This window comes from Tribolium madens, unplaced genomic scaffold (genome assembly GCF_015345945.1).
Source record: "Tribolium madens isolate multiple individuals breed KSU strain unplaced genomic scaffold, Tmad_KSU_1.1 Scaffold_96;HRSCAF=242;Tcas5.2_LG5, whole genome shotgun sequence".
Taxonomy (NCBI): Eukaryota; Metazoa; Arthropoda; class Insecta; order Coleoptera; family Tenebrionidae; genus Tribolium; species Tribolium madens.
Window position 1 is genome coordinate 9,847,918 of NW_025401068.1, and position 14,854 is coordinate 9,862,771.

The following is a 14,854-nucleotide window of genomic DNA, read 5'->3' on the forward strand; positions in this document are numbered from 1 at the left end:
CATCGTTAATGATTTTTGTTTAAATTGTAAAAAAATCGTTCTCACATTGGCAAACATGCAACATTTAATGTTAGTTTGTTGGCGACATTGATGCAATTTAATATCGTCCTCCGAAAAAGTTATTGTTTAAAAGGAATTTCACACGTCCTTGTAGCCTGCTTTTCCTTTCAAAAAATGAAGCATCTCGCTAATTGGCTTTTAAGTTTTTTTTATTTTACTACATTGCCAACACTGAATGTTTAGATTTGTCATATTGACAACATTGAATCATTAAAATTTCTTTAGATGACAACACTTACTATTTTGGTTTTATTCAGTTAATAACACTGTAAAGTTCAATGACCTCAATGCAGTAAAAATTAATATTTATATCCATTTATTGATTCCCAACGAAAATCTTAGATACAATAATGGTTACATTACGACTAATCAAATCAAAAATGTGTAACCTAAAATATACAAATTTTAGTAAAAATTAAAGATAATTTAAACACTACAAAATGTACGCCTACAAAAATTTATTAACAATCACAAATTTTGCATCAAATACTGTGATAAAAATAGTCACTTTTTAGATGTAGATTCACTTTTAACTTTTTTTGAATCAGGTCCACCGTCACTGTTCATGTTATTCTTGTGTCTGAGAATTCGCTTCGCTTTAAGATAAGAAAGCGTGTCTTTACTGCTTTGTTTGGGTAAGTCACCAATATCTGGTTTCAACAATGTTGAGTTTATTACAGTCTGTTCAGTAATCTCCGAATTAACAACACCTTCGTTTGATGGTTTTAAGATGAAATTTGCTTGGGCTTCTGGATCCGGTTCTCCTGATTCACTTGAGTCATCACTCGTCGCCTTTCCCACTGGTGGGACATAATCCTCTTCATCTTCGTCTTCCATCACTTCGTCTTCGTCCATAAATTTATCTTCTTTTTCCATGAGTGCTCGTTCCGTTAGTTCACCTAAGAGTACGTTTACCATTTATAAAAAAAAAAACAATACAATACATACCATTTTGGGTTGGGAATATAAGATCTGGCAATATGTTCAAATCTTTCCCAGCTTCCTTCATTAGTGACTGAATTAAAAGTGAAATATCTTCTCTTTTTTTCGTCACTGTAATTTCTTCAAACCAAGTTTTCAAGTGTGAAATGGGTATGTGATAGTCTTTAATTGGATCCTAAAATGCCTCATTTTTGTCACTTATGTTCTTTAAAATAGTTTCCACTATACTTACATTGAAGAACTGTTCGACATATTGTAACAAGTATAATCCACAATCTGTAAAATTAGTTTGTTGAGGAACTTTCGGACATGCACCTTTGATAATATCTTTTGTAAATATCTTTTCTTCATTGAGTTTTGCCTTATGTTCACATGTTAAGTAGTCTCTAAGTGTGGCCACGACCCTACTGCGACTTGCCCCCGCCAAAGAATCAAATATTAGAATGCATGGTCTAAAAATAATAAACAACAATTAAACACAATAAATAAAAAGTTTACTATAGTTGGCAAACACTAACACTATTGTTATAAGGTTGGCAAACATTATTTTTTAAAACGTCCACACGTGGTAACACTGCATTGTCAAAAACAAGTTTATTTATTAAGTATTAATCAAATAAATTCAGCTATACATAAACTATTTATTGATATAACCCAAAAAAGCCTGCTCAGACAACTCACTTGATTGTTAAAATATAAAACATCTGGTAAAAATTTATAATTTGAAATTCTATGATTGAAAACACTGAATAATTTTAGAATGTTTGAAAGATGGAAGAGTAAAAAGTAAATACAATTTTTACATACTTCTTTAATAGATTTCGATTTAAAGTACTTTTCACTAAAGAGGTTTGAAGTGTGGTCACATTCTGTTAATACCGTGAGATCGAAACAAAAAAAATAGAGTAGGCAGTGATTAAAGTCCTTCAGATGGCAAACCTGATTTTCGACATCAAATGTCAGCAGAAACTTTGACAAGTTTGCGTTTTATTCCTTTTGAGTGCAGTAATGTGCACTATAAAGCAGAATTTTTTTATTGCTGTACAATAGGAAAACCGTGGATGGTCATTTTCTCTTTCAGTGCCAGATTCCCAGCCAGTGTGTTGCCAACTGTAGAATTTAATCAACGCCTACTCTAATTTATTTATTATACGATCGCACGGTACATAAATGTGTTTCTACTTAGTTGGCAACCATAATTTGTTCAAAATTCTCTAGTTGGCAACACTGATTTATTAAAAATAATTAAAAAAAAATTCAAACAAATTACATAAACACACATGACCTCGGCTCCCTGATCTACAAAAAAGCGCTCACTAGGTATAAAAACTAATTTTTAAATTGACAATGATAGCAACTTTTATTTATTTTTTGGCGTTAGACAATTGACAACACTGATTTTGGAAATACATATAGTTGGCAACTCTGGATTATTTAAACATCCATTGTTGGCAACACTATATTCAAATTGACAAGAAGATATTCGACAATTGGCAACACTGAATATGGAACATTTGAATATACACAGTTGGCAACAATGAATTTTTTGAATATCTATTGTTAGCAACACTGAATTCAGTGTTATTTTTTTGATTATACATTGATATTGATTTGACTAAAATAAATACGTCTTTTTTGGCAATACTAAGGGGTCAGTTTCATGGTGAGTTAAACAGACTTTAAAATTAATGTGGATTTAAAATGTAAAATTTGTGTCAAAAACACTATAGTAAACAGCATATTCTACACAACATTTAATTTAATGCTCCTTTTTAAATTCGATTAAGAAACTGGTCCTAAATTCTGACTATATTTAAGTCAATTAAAAAAAATAATTTTCTACATTTGGCATCACTTAATGTCTCTCAAAAAAATTAAGTGTTAGCGTTGGCAACCCTGAAATATGAAATATTTTTCTTCCCACAGTTGGCAACAACGAACATCAAACTCCATTTCTTCTTACTATTGGCAACCATGATCTTAAAAGAATTTAATTTTTCTTAAGTTAGAAGCACTGTCATTTATTTATACAAATGCAAGTCTTTTATATGAGCATGTTATACGTTTTCGTTCATTATCTGTTTATCAAAAACATTTATATTAGTTATATTTAGTTATATTAAAACCTATTGGCTCGAAAACATGAATGCTGATCAAACTCAAAAATTTTGCTTCGCTCTGGTGGCGACACTGGTTGTCATTTAAATTTTACTATTGGTATCACTACTTGTAAGGCCAAGCGGAATTCGCAATTAAAAATTTCAAAAAAACTACTAAAAAAAGAGCAATTCAGTCCGTAAGTGTTAAATTGCGCCGAAATTTTCTGATTTCCATGATTTTTGTTAGTAGGTTTCGGCCTTGAACCGAACGATAACTAATCAAACTTGCACATTATGAGCATATTTTGAAAAAAACTAAAAAATTCCACTATAGCTTTTCACAAAATACACACAGGATGCACAAGAATAATTGAAATAAAAAAATAAACTGCAATATAAAAAACTTACTGCTTAATCGATGGCCTTTCACTATTATTTTCCACAGAAAGAGTTTGGGGAGGTTCTTCAGAGTCATCAGAATCCAATTCGCTATCATCTCCTTCTGCTTCATCTTTGTCGCTTGAATCAGCGTCTTCACACGTAAGTGACGGGTCGATGTTCTTTTCTTTCAATGCAGAAGTAGCAACTTTTTCTGTAAAACAAACGATTTAAACATTCTTTTCTTGTTCACAAACAACAAACATTATACTATCTTACTCTTTTTTTGCGATTGTTTTGGTTCAATTTTAATGGGTTGACCATCCATGGTATGAGTACCGTTCATGTTGGGAAAACAAATAATCGCGAGGAACCAATGGCAATTTTCATTAATCGGAACTATGATGAAATCTTTTTCAAAAATGTTAACGTTTTTGGTCCAGGTTTTAACGCGACTATGTCTTTTCTGTGCTGGACTTAAATTAGGATCAATCTCTGTTGGTTGAGATTTTCTGGAAGCCTTTAACGGCTTTGTTGTTAGTCTTTTATAGAAGAATGTTGAAAATATGTGAACTTTATCCTGATGTTCTTTCGGTAAATTTAGTAACAAATACTTTAAGTAAAAATCAATAATAACATCATTTAAAAACTGATCTTGGCCCAGACACATGTAGTCTTCTGTATTAATTGTGATTCTACCTCTTCCTTCGGCCGGGTACATCAATATTGGTTTGATTTCTGAAACACTACTAGAAATATGAATTAAACGTCAGCCTAATATTTACAAATAATACCTGTAACTCAAAACCGACTTTGATAATTCTTTCGGACATGTTTTAATAAGAATATCGTTGGCCTCTTTGTAAGTCAGTTCATCTAGCAAACAATTCTTCAAATAAATTTTTTGTAAAACAAGTTTTGACTCTTCAGAAAGCGTCTCTGGTAGTAATGTTATCCTCCTGTGTGCTTCTTCGATTTCAGACAGAGGATCAAAATAATAATCCGAACCTAGAGTCATATCTAATGCAGTTCGAACCATAGCACCAACTGAAGGTAATAAATAGTAAAACAACACTGGGAGAGACTTTTGAAAACTTATCAACACTTTAACAATATCTGAACTTTCAATTTTTATTATTTTTATTGTGTTTTCTACTTTCGGGTGGGGCACTTTTAAAATGACACCGTTTGAGTCAACTCGAATCTAAAAAAGAGAATAAGTTTTCGTCACTAAATTTTTTTTTACTTACTGGTTCAGGCGGAACAAACCGGTATGACCCTATTCGTACAGTTCTACACAGCAATAAAGTACTATTCACTTGTTCAAAAGGAACTTTTTCGGAACCTGAAACACAAACTAAGCATTATTATCTTCGACGACTTTATTGTTGTACCTCTGATTGTCATACTGCTTTTTTGGATATCCACAATTGAAGGTTCTTTCGAAATAGGACTTATTGTTACTGCAGCACCTAACTTTTCTAACAATTGTTCACTCACCTACAAACAAGTTTGCTAAAGCTAGAAGCAAGGAGTTGGTATATTTACATTCTTAACAGGAGTTTTCTTTTCGCTTTCTTCCTCGTCTGAACTTACAACGACGGTTTCACATTCTAGTAATTTAGGTTTTGATGGACGTTTTTTCGGTAGTAAGTTCATTCTCGGAATTCCTAAAAATATTTAAAGATAAATATGTTGTTATGGTAATTAGAAGTGACAATTTAAAAATTTGGTAAAATGAAAACCCTTTATTAAAAAAATAAAATTATTAACATTTTAGCTATTGCGAATGGATTACGTCATTGCTCAGATTTGTACTCATGTATCATTTGCAATGAAAAACATTCAGATTAGGTTTATTTTCAAATGGTTTATCAGACATCATATCCAAGTATGGAGTGTGATATTTTACATAATATTTGTTAAGACTTTCTTTGTTGTTAATATTTAACCAAAGCAACTTTAAAAGACAACAGATTCAAAAACTGAAAATTATAAGAACATAAGTCGTCCTGCTTAATGCAAAAACACGTCAAAGTTTCAAAAGAAAAAAAATTGATTTTTCAATGAACCTAATAAGCAAATAAATTTCCTTGAAAAACGTTTAAATGTTTAAATCATACCGTTAGTTTTTTGTATTGCCAGCCTCTTCTCAATTAACCCACTTCTCGGATCGACTTTTTTCCCATTACTATTGACAGCAGGAACTGATTTAACATTTTCTGGCAATTTCCTTTTACACCTCATACATTTATTAAAATCTTCAGATAAGTAACCACAAATTTGACAAACTGCCAAAAGCCCTTCGATTATTTTAGGCGGTAATTCTTTAGGTGGTTCTGGTGAAGGTGGTTTAGGTGATGACTCCACAAGAGGTGGTGGTTCTTGCTCGATTACTTGTAGAACCTGTTGTTGTCCATATTCATTTTCCAGAGTTATTTCTTCCTGTTAGCAAAATTAGGAATAAAACCAACCAATTTTTTTCCAACTTACAGGAGGATCCAGAGAAAAACCAGGAACGTTACCAACAGCAACAAGATAATTTAAACCATTTGAATTAGCTTCCGAGACTTGAATTGGAGTGTCTTTCGTAAATGGTACTCCGACTTGTTCGAGAATTTCCTGAATTGTGCAAGCTTCTTTAGGTAGGGTAAATGTGATAAGTCTTTGCTCTCCGTTGTCCAATAAAACCAACATACGTATCGAATCAGAATATTCTTCACTTTTGGGTGCACTGTCTATATAGAAATCAATTTTAAAAGAACACGTACTCGAAAATTCACTCTATTTGTCTTACCAATAATATTTTGAATTTGACTCGTGTGCAAAAACTGCGGCAAAGGCCGTTGAATTTGCGGTTTGCTATCCCGTTGTCTCGGTTGAATCAGAAACTGATTTTGAGATTCTTGGACCGGCAAAGCTCTATTCATTTGGTGCTGTCTTTGAGGCATTTGGTTTTGAAATTGTGTTGGATTTTGCTTAATTGGTGTTGACTTGTGTTCTTCATAACGTTCTTCCAACGACGGTACATAAGCAGCGTTATTGCGATTCAATCGAATCGGTTGTTTAGGTTTTGCATTTCTAGGTGGTTGTTTATTGTTAATTACAGGTCGAGGTTTGCGTTGTTGAAAACTTGTGATGTTTTGTGTCACGAGTCTGTAAGACACAGAATGCATGTTTGAACTGTTTTGTTTATCAAAATAATTCCTCTAGATACATGCGATTAATTATATAATCAATAAATGAATAAAATGGCTATTGATGAATGATAAAACACTACATTTTTGTTTGATGGCTGCTCACTTTAATTAAATATTTAAACTTTATTGAACGCTTTTCTTCGAAGTATAAATTCCGATACTACACGGTTAGTCCTAATTTAATTTTTCAGTGAAAGAACGTCTGGTTTGTCAATATTTAAATGCAAGTGAATAAATTTCCATGGTCAGAGTGATACTGACACAATGGAGTGCAAATACCACCAACAATACAAAAAATGAGACATTTGGTTAGTTCTGATATTTTTAAAATTCCTTTGAAAGTTCCCTAATATTTTCTACACAGAAAAATTAACAAATAACACAAAAAAGATTCTGATAATCTTTCTGCAAATTGTAATTTGAATACATTTAAACATTTAAGGTAAGAAAATGTTTCGATTCACAAGATTCACTTGAACTTGTAAGCAACATTTAATAACAAAAATAATAACTCATATAGGTACTTTTTGCATAACTTGGGTTAACAGAGATAGGCAGTGACTTGTCATAATGGTCCCAAAATGTTTTCCAAACATATTTTTACAACTATTAACTAGTGCATAAATATAAACCTACTTCTGATGTTCGAAGAAGGTATATATTTCATGTCCTACTAAATAAAAAAAGTACAAAAACCATTATGGAAAAGCTTAAATATTAATTGACTGGTTGTTGGCCACTGTTTTGCGTATGAGAAAGACTTGATTTTAACACAAAAATATCCACAAATAATAATTTTCTTCTTTAACGTGTATACTTACTCTTTCACTTTAAAAGACATCACAGAACAGCTGATTGCCGCCATATTTGTTTATCTGTCAAGTGGCAAATAAGCGCGTTGAACTACAGCGAATTTCAAGTGTTTATTATTGACAACGACCCTTATTTGATAAAACAATTATAAAATACAAACTCACCTTTCTTGTATTACTTGATTTTGTTTTTGCTGCGTGATGATTTTTCTATATTGAGAGTAACTCAACATTCTTTCATCCCTTAAAGTTACAGTTTCTTCGTCTTCATTGTCAGCCTGAAAAACAACAATGAGTCAAATGTATTTAAGAAAGTTAAATGTGTAGTACTTCATCATCATTGAGATTACTTTGAAAATTCTGTGATGCGTCCTTTGAGATCATTTTCTGAAAAAAATGAAATGAATAATAATAAAAAGCTTGTTTTGATCAAAACTAGTTACTTGTGGTGTTGTTTGTAAAGCCCTTGCATTCACGATATTATTCTGTTTGGTAGCAGCTTTGATTTGATTCCTCATTTGCACAATATTCTTGTCTTGTATAACTGATGCATTAATGACTCCTGTCTGATGCATGGGATTGTTGACTTTTGACATCTGATTTTGCATAAGCTGGTGGTTCAAAACCACCGGTTGTTGGGTAATTGATTGTTCCACTACTACTGGATGGTTAGGTGAGGTGTTTGTCATGTAATACACTTGCTGTTGATTGTTTGGAAAATCTATTCCTGAAGTTTCTTGAATGACATAGGAGGGAGATTGGTAAGCCACTTGAGACTGATCAATTATTACTTGTTGCCCCTGTCCTTCAACGACCATCAGATCAGAAGAAACAACTACAGGTTGGGCTTGGAACTGCTGCTGAGTGCCGTCTGATGCAATAACGTATTGAACTGTTTGGTTGTCTTCAAGATTTGGATAAAACTGTGCCACTTCTTCGTTGCTTTTATCATCTTGAGATAACACACGGTAATATTGAGCCATTCTTTTCACTTACAGCAAACATGAAAGCATTGTGGGCACAAAAATCTAAAAGCATGATTTCATTTTAAGTATTTAACTCGAGTCACAAAATAATTAAGAAAACGTGCAACAAACGATTCACAAATCACGTTATACAATGAGGTGCAACATGTTACATTGTTAAATTCGCGTAAACCCAACTTACCTCAATGAAAACAAATAATACTTCGAAATGTGACGATTTACTTCACAAATCGTTTATTCCGCACTAAAATCGTCCGAAAAAACTCACTTTTATCACAAAATTCTAATGAAACTGCTAGCCATGTAAAATGGCGTGTCAAGTCGGCCACTACTACAGCGCCTCTAATTAAGAAAATAATAATTTAATATTACATCCAATCATCAGATTTTGTTTCTTATTAGCAAATACTAGTCATCACGGCACAAAAATTTACCAAAAACATTTTATTTGATCACAAACTATCCCAAAACTCGAAAGCATTGTGAAGCTATTTGCGGTGTTGTCACGTTTCTTGCGCCGATTCACCATCAAGTTGTTGTTTAGCGGGAAATTCAAAATTGCATCAAAGCACCAATGGGAATAATTTTAGTTGGCACGTGATAACTTTTGGTTTTGTTATTGGTGTTTTGTTAGTTTACACGTTACTATGGAAACGATATTTTGTCCTGTTATTGGTTGAACGATTGTTTTGTTTTGAACGCGCGATTAATTCAAATTTCTAACCTAATTTTGCCAACGTGAGGTATGACATTTGTCAAAAACATAATTCAAGGTTATAATTTTATTACAACCAAGCTATAAAAAATCTCCAAGTGTAACATAAAACTAAAATACATTTATTATTTTACACTGATTAAGCCTTAAGTTTTTACATAAACCTAGGAATTGGACACAATAATATAAAGCACTTTAAATTTAAATGTGATTGGGAATAAAAATAATGTTATCACGAATTATAAATTTATTCAGCTTGTCTTAGCCTTGCAAGTCGTTGAGTGAGTTCGTCTTGTTCTTGCGATACTTCGCTTGGTGTTCCTATAGTGCTGCCTTCGACTCCTGATGGGAGCTCCAAATTCAACTCCAACCTAAAATTGCCAAAATTAATGGTATTTGTTGTAAATAAATCTCAATTTCTTACCCAGCCTCATCAGCAACTTCATGTAAAAGTGAATCAACCTCATTCTGTGGAATAAGAGTGGTTGTGGTTTGTGACATGGTGTTTTCAAGGACGTCGGTTTGAACTCCAAGATCTTCAAATTGCTGCTCAAATTTATCCATAACGTTTGAAATTTTTTCAAGATTCATACTCTTCATAGCTGCATCCATTGCTTTGACTACACCTGTTAAAAAAAATAATTAAATAATAAAACCGAAGCATATAGAGTTTTGATTATCTACCTGCCATGTTATTTGTTACTTTTCTAGTCATTACAGCTGATTGTATTTTACTGGCAACAGCATCAACTCGTGCAGACATTTTTAAATAATTTATAGACTGATTTTTCTGTCTTATAGCGTTTTCAGCATGAATACGTGCAACTTCCATGTTACCCTTTTGAATTGCTTGCTTTGTTTTAGCTTTTTCTTGTTTTTCTTCCTTTTCGCATCGTTTTGAACTTCGTTGGAGTTCTTTAACGGCAAATTTCAAGTTGAATAAATGTTCTTAAAACAGTTAAGAAAAAATAAACAGAAAAATGAAGCAGTTTGATTGTTACAAACTGTCCTATTTAGAGAATTAGAAAATTTACAAATATAACCTAATTGTAAAAAGGATACTTTCCATGGCGGACGATGACATTTCATTACCCATTATTATTTGTTTAAAATTAAGACTTTATACCTTTTGCAAACTATTTATTGAGAAAATTATTGTATTTTTATAATAAACAAGTATGACAAATGTTTGACGTAAAATATTTTTGTTGATGACTAATATACAGTGCTGGCAATTAACAACAAGAAATGAACAATATTTCTTTGTTTCAAAGAAAATAAGAACATCTTTTATTAACATAAATAGGTCAAAAAATGCTTTACGCAATTAACTGTACAAATTTTCTTTTTCAAAATTCAATTAAAATAAGTTGAGAATTTTTATATATTGTGTTTAAATTTTTCTACTATTGGAAATCCTGTCAGGTGTCAAAAATCAATTCATTGTTGCCAAATAAAGAATCAAAAATAAACCAAATTAAAATGGCGGCTGTTATTCGTATAAAACGTAGGTTAGAAGACGAACCTTCCGAAACATTAATTTTGAATTGTAAAAAACGAAAAACCGATGCAAGCACACCAGATCAAGATGGTGAATTGTCCACTATTCTTAAATTTGCTGGAACTGTTAAAAATCAAGTGAGTCGCATCAACATAACCTAACTTTCTTTTAAGATGTTAAACGTTTTTTAGGACGATACTTTGTTAAATATAAAAAAACCGACTAAAATCGAGTTAGAGGAGCAATTTAAGAAGCATAATACAGATCTAAGCTCAAAATTGAGGTTGCAGAAGCAAGAAGACTCAAAAAAGAATCGTTATAAAGTAGTGAATTGTTTTCGGTCTCAGGCTGCGAATTTAGAAGAACCTAATCAGGAATTGAAACCTGAGTATACAATTTATGATATTGAAACGGAAAGTCATGATCAAATATCTAACGAATGTGACCAAAATTATGTTTATGATTTGTATTACACCACATCTGATGATCTTGGAGAATTGGAAGATTGTGTGAGGTGGGGTTTTTTAATTATTCGTGGGAATGTGATGATTAAATTTATCATAATTTGTAGCATGTATCCATACAATGACGTATTCATGTATGGTTCAATGAGAGATAATGGTTTGAACGATGCAGATTCTGATACTGATAGCGAAGACTCAAATGCTGAAAATTGTTGGAAAAACGACTATCCTGATGAGTCAGATATGGAAAGTGTCACTGAAGAAGATATGTTACAAGCAATGAAGAAATGTGATTTAAATGATCTCTCAAGTGATGATGGGGAAGAAGGCTTTGTTTATAGTATAGATAGTGAAGGTGCAGGATTTGAAGAAGATATAGATGATTCAGATGTACAAAGATATGGTGAAAGATATGCTAGATTTAAAGCCAAACATAAGAAAAATGTACAAACAACCGCGTTAGAACATGATCTGTATTATGGAGATATTGATGACGAAGAGTTTTATTATTAATTTTAGTGCATTTTATTATTGTGTCAACTTGTATAGGTTTTATAATAAATATTTTTTTATTTGATTTGATTATTACATAGTTTGTATGGTTTTCCTTAAATCGATCTATAGGTAATATTTGACAATGGAAGTGTACAATGTTCAGTATTATCACTTGTAAAGAAGAATAAAAAGTAAAATTTTTACCAATTGTTTGCCCTTTTATTGCATTAACCAGTTTTTTAGCTTTTACAATTTCCAATGAGACCTCCATTCCACTCTGTTTTTCTCATTTTGTATAACTGCCGAAAACAAGTCATGTCACGGTGAATTTGCGATAGTTAAGTAAAAAAAACAAAAGTTGGTATAAGGTTTATCAAATATGTTTTTGGACCATAATATATTTAAAAAATGAAATTTATTTATAAAAAATAATAATAATAATAAATTATTACCACAATAGTTAGATTATTAGTTAGTTTATTAAAATAAACTTTGTAGAAAACGGGTGTGTATACCTACAGACATTGCTTTAACTTCTTGCTGCTTTATTTTGCTTTCAATGTGCATATCTAATTTAGATTAAAATGGAGGGGAACGAGCTTAATTTGCGTTAAAAAAATATAAGCAATTTCTCTAACCAAGTGAAAAACGGTATCACAAGCAACTTGTTTTCTATCTTTGTGTATGTGGGTTTAGTTCTATTTGCTTTATCGTGTCGTTGCAAAATATTAGCTATATCGCGCGCTATCGCCGGCCGCTCGTGCATTTTTACCGAGATACGGGAATCATTTGCATAAGGCTATAATAAATAAACGAAGTTATCTGGGTGCATGGAATATATATGCATGGTCGGTTCAGATTACCTAGATTCGATAAGTGCAGCCACATATCGCCCCGCTGCCCACGGCCTTTTTTAAAACTAGCCACAACTCCCAACTATATACAAGGGGCGGTCACAATTTACCCATACATTCTCTTAATCACATGTTATTTGCACATCAAAACTTCTCATATTTTACCATTCATTTCTCAATTTAGATGTGCTTTTTGTTTTTTATATTGCAACGGGTGTTTTCAACGCCGTCCACCTGTTTCATCGTTTAAGCTGCTTAACTCAAAGTAAACTCCGTTTAAATTTTTATTGATGTGTACACTCACCTCGTGCATTCTTCAATTAATGTTTAGCTCTTTTAGACCTCTGACCTCAAACGCACCTTGCATGAAAAATGCAAATTAAAACCTGTATGGATTTTTATGTATTTTGCATAAATATTTAAAAAAAGAATCTAAATTACTTCTTGCGTTATTTGAACATAATCTTTTTGATCGAATCCTGTGTTATTTCACGCACTTGCAATTTATTAAACTTGATTACGGAAGGATCTATGAATAATAGGCACTTTAAGAACTAAGTTCAAGCTTTTTGCTAGATTTCTCTAGCATAAGTGATAGTTTATAATATCATAATCCATTATCTCGATTTCTAGCATTATCTATCAAATTTAGAAAAAAATTAAAAATTAACAATTTTTGTAATTTTGGTGCTCATTTAAAATCTATACGCTCTACACAAAATTTGGTAAGTAGCACAAATAGCTATTAGTTTTATTATTATCATTTATAATTAGTTGGTTAGTTTTAGGAAGGTGTAAGAATAAAGCAACTTAGTACAAATAAATAATTTATTGTCTCCAAGAAGGGCAATCACTGTATATATAACCTTCGGTAGGTGTTTTGAACACCAAACAACTATATAATAATAACATGAATTTACATGTACATATGCTATTTGAATTGCAACTCAAGACGTAGTCCCTCAAACGATATGAATGAAAGAGGCTTATATGCTTATGTAAGGTATGTACCTAGAAAATTCCGTTAAAAGAAAAATCGATCGTACACTACTGCTTTGGCATAACATTATTATTTCATATTAGTATGTTACAACTTATACCTATAAAAATATCCATAAATCTTTACTTTATACAAAACAAAGTCTAAAAACTTATTTATACACTCATAGTTAATGTAACGTATTGCGATTATGGGTCGCGAAAATCTACAAGATACATGATAACAAGTACGCGTATACAGAAGGACTGGCCCAGATTTCAACACTTAAAAAATCACCTGTTTTCCTCACTAGAACACTACATTTTACAATACCGAAGTTTCTGCCGCTCGTGTTGAATTATTATTGTTATTCGCAGTAGCGGCGGTTATTTCGCCCGCATGACTCGAACAGTAGAACTTCTTATGGGCGATGAACGTCGAATAATAGTTAAAAGAAATATCACAAGACTTGCAGTACTTCGGACCGGCTTTTGACGCTTCTTGCAAAATTTCCTCCTCTTGCTCTTTTTTCTTGACCTCTGCATCAGAATTTTTTTCTTTCGGCGAATCGTCAATCGATGCGATTATGACTTCAGGCTCTATGGCTTCTTTTTTAATGACGATGTCATCGTCGTCCAATGACGGCATTGACCGGGTGGTGGATTTCTCGGAGGAGCCGTTGACGGTGACTTCTTCGGGCTCGCGGGGGCTGTGCGCAATTTTCGCATGGCGTAAAACATTCGCTTTGTAAGGGGAGCTATACATGCATTGAGTGCAGTGGTGCAATGACTCAACGCGCCCTTCCGAACTGGGAGACGCCGCCCGATCGTCGGTCACGCCGGGGGCACTCGTCGCCGGAGACACGTTCACTTCCACCACATTTGCGCCATCGTCTTCCAAGATATATGTTATGTACTTTTCCTCCTGGAAAAAAATATACACGTCAGTCAAGTCATTAATTAAATACAGAGTGTAAAAAAAATGTTAATTATTTGAGGAGATAATAGTATTGGACCAAAATAAACGAAAAAGTCTTAACAAACATAAAGTTTTTGAATTTCTACTACAAGCTTCTCTTTTTTGTTTGAACAGTTTGCAAATAAATGTTTCAAAAAACGAATAATCTTTGATATCTCTGAAATCGGTACTTTGCGGACCCATGATTATTTATCATTTATATCATTTCTGTCTTGTTTTACATTGTAATAAGAATTATGATACAAAAAATACATATTAAACATCACACCAGAATTCAAAAAACATTAAAAACTTGTAAGGATATTAAAAAAAAAAGAAAATAGCATAAGAGCTTTACAACATGAAGACGCATAAACGAAAAAAAAAAAAAAAATTGAAATTGTCAAGTAGA

At 32.3% G+C, this 14,854-nt stretch overlaps 4 protein-coding genes across 9 annotated transcripts in view; 1 reads left to right on the plus strand and 3 right to left on the minus strand.

The window, feature by feature from the left end:
• Window positions 1-503: 503 nt before the first annotated feature.
• LOC123012840 lies at window positions 504-8,970 on the minus strand. 4 transcript variants are annotated; one of them, XM_044411010.1, is made up of 16 exons: window positions 8,659-8,970; window positions 7,935-8,519; window positions 7,822-7,878; window positions 7,657-7,769; window positions 6,277-6,635; window positions 5,973-6,217; window positions 5,603-5,924; window positions 5,028-5,149; window positions 4,874-4,979; window positions 4,730-4,824; window positions 4,274-4,683; window positions 3,759-4,228; window positions 3,510-3,693; window positions 1,235-1,454; window positions 1,009-1,177; window positions 504-959 (listed from the first exon to the last, which is right to left on the minus strand). In XM_044411010.1, exons 2-16 carry the CDS (start codon window positions 8,472-8,474, stop codon window positions 565-567), a joined length of 3,807 nt encoding a protein of 1,268 aa, XP_044266945.1. In that variant the 5' UTR covers window positions 8,475-8,519; window positions 8,659-8,970; the 3' UTR covers window positions 504-564. The 4 variants fall into 4 exon arrangements, with proteins under 4 accessions (XP_044266945.1, XP_044266946.1, XP_044266947.1 ...); XM_044411011.1 differs by having other exon boundaries at window positions 3,759-4,225; window positions 8,659-8,969; XM_044411012.1 differs by lacking the exon at window positions 8,659-8,970 and having other exon boundaries at window positions 7,935-8,227; window positions 8,283-8,424.
• Window positions 8,971-9,293: 323 nt separating this feature from the next.
• On the minus strand, window positions 9,294-10,411 carry LOC123012843 (charged multivesicular body protein 1b). The gene is made up of 4 exons (XM_044411017.1): window positions 10,255-10,411; window positions 9,877-10,140; window positions 9,617-9,818; window positions 9,294-9,563 (listed from the first exon to the last, which is right to left on the minus strand). Exons 1-4 carry the CDS (start codon window positions 10,286-10,288, stop codon window positions 9,440-9,442), a joined length of 624 nt encoding a protein of 207 aa, XP_044266952.1. The 5' UTR covers window positions 10,289-10,411; the 3' UTR covers window positions 9,294-9,439.
• A 242-nt stretch (window positions 10,412-10,653) lies between these two features.
• LOC123012842 (probable RNA polymerase II nuclear localization protein SLC7A6OS) lies at window positions 10,654-11,734 on the plus strand. Of its 2 annotated transcripts, XM_044411016.1 has the most exons (3): window positions 10,654-10,830; window positions 10,885-11,207; window positions 11,265-11,734. In XM_044411016.1, exons 1-3 carry the CDS (start codon window positions 10,675-10,677, stop codon window positions 11,668-11,670), a joined length of 885 nt encoding a protein of 294 aa, XP_044266951.1. In that variant the 5' UTR covers window positions 10,654-10,674; the 3' UTR covers window positions 11,671-11,734. The 2 variants fall into 2 exon arrangements, with proteins under 2 accessions (XP_044266951.1, XP_044266949.1); XM_044411014.1 differs by having other exon boundaries at window positions 10,885-11,734.
• Window positions 11,735-13,320: 1,586 nt separating this feature from the next.
• Window positions 13,321-14,854, minus strand: part of LOC123013062 (zinc finger protein ush) — a 94,314-nt gene continuing 92,780 nt past the window's right edge. For both annotated transcript variants that reach the window (XM_044411379.1, XM_044411378.1), the window contains one exon: window positions 13,321-14,409. In XM_044411379.1, coding sequence (XP_044267314.1) covers window positions 13,810-14,409 — 600 coding nt within the window. In that variant the 3' untranslated portion in view covers window positions 13,321-13,809. The remainder of the gene's footprint in view (window positions 14,410-14,854) is intronic.

Coding starts and splice junctions, on each gene's coding strand:
- LOC123012843 (XM_044411017.1), bottom strand. CDS start 10,288: ATGGGTAATGAAATGTCATCGTCCGCCATGGAAA. Junction 10,141..10,254: donor GTCATCGTCCGCCATGGAAA/GTATCCTTTTTA, acceptor AACTGTTTTAAG/AACATTTATTCAACTTGAAA. Junction 9,819..9,876: donor AGTAACAAATAACATGGCAG/GTAGATAATCAA, acceptor TTTTTTTAACAG/GTGTAGTCAAAGCAATGGAT.
- LOC123012840 (XM_044411010.1), bottom strand. CDS start 8,474: ATGGCTCAATATTACCGTGTGTTATCTCAAGATGATAAAAGCAACGAA. Junction 5,925..5,972: donor GTTTTTCTCTGGATCCTCCT/GTAAGTTGGAAA, acceptor TTTTGCTAACAG/GAAGAAATAACTCTGGAAAA. Junction 960..1,008: donor TATATTCCCAACCCAAAATG/GTATGTATTGTA, acceptor ACGTACTCTTAG/GTGAACTAACGGAACGAGCA.
- LOC123012842 (XM_044411014.1), top strand. CDS start 10,675: ATGGCGGCTGTTATTCGTATAAAACGTAGGTTAGAAGACGAACCTTCC. Junction 10,831..10,884: donor CTGGAACTGTTAAAAATCAA/GTGAGTCGCATC, acceptor AACGTTTTTTAG/GACGATACTTTGTTAAATAT.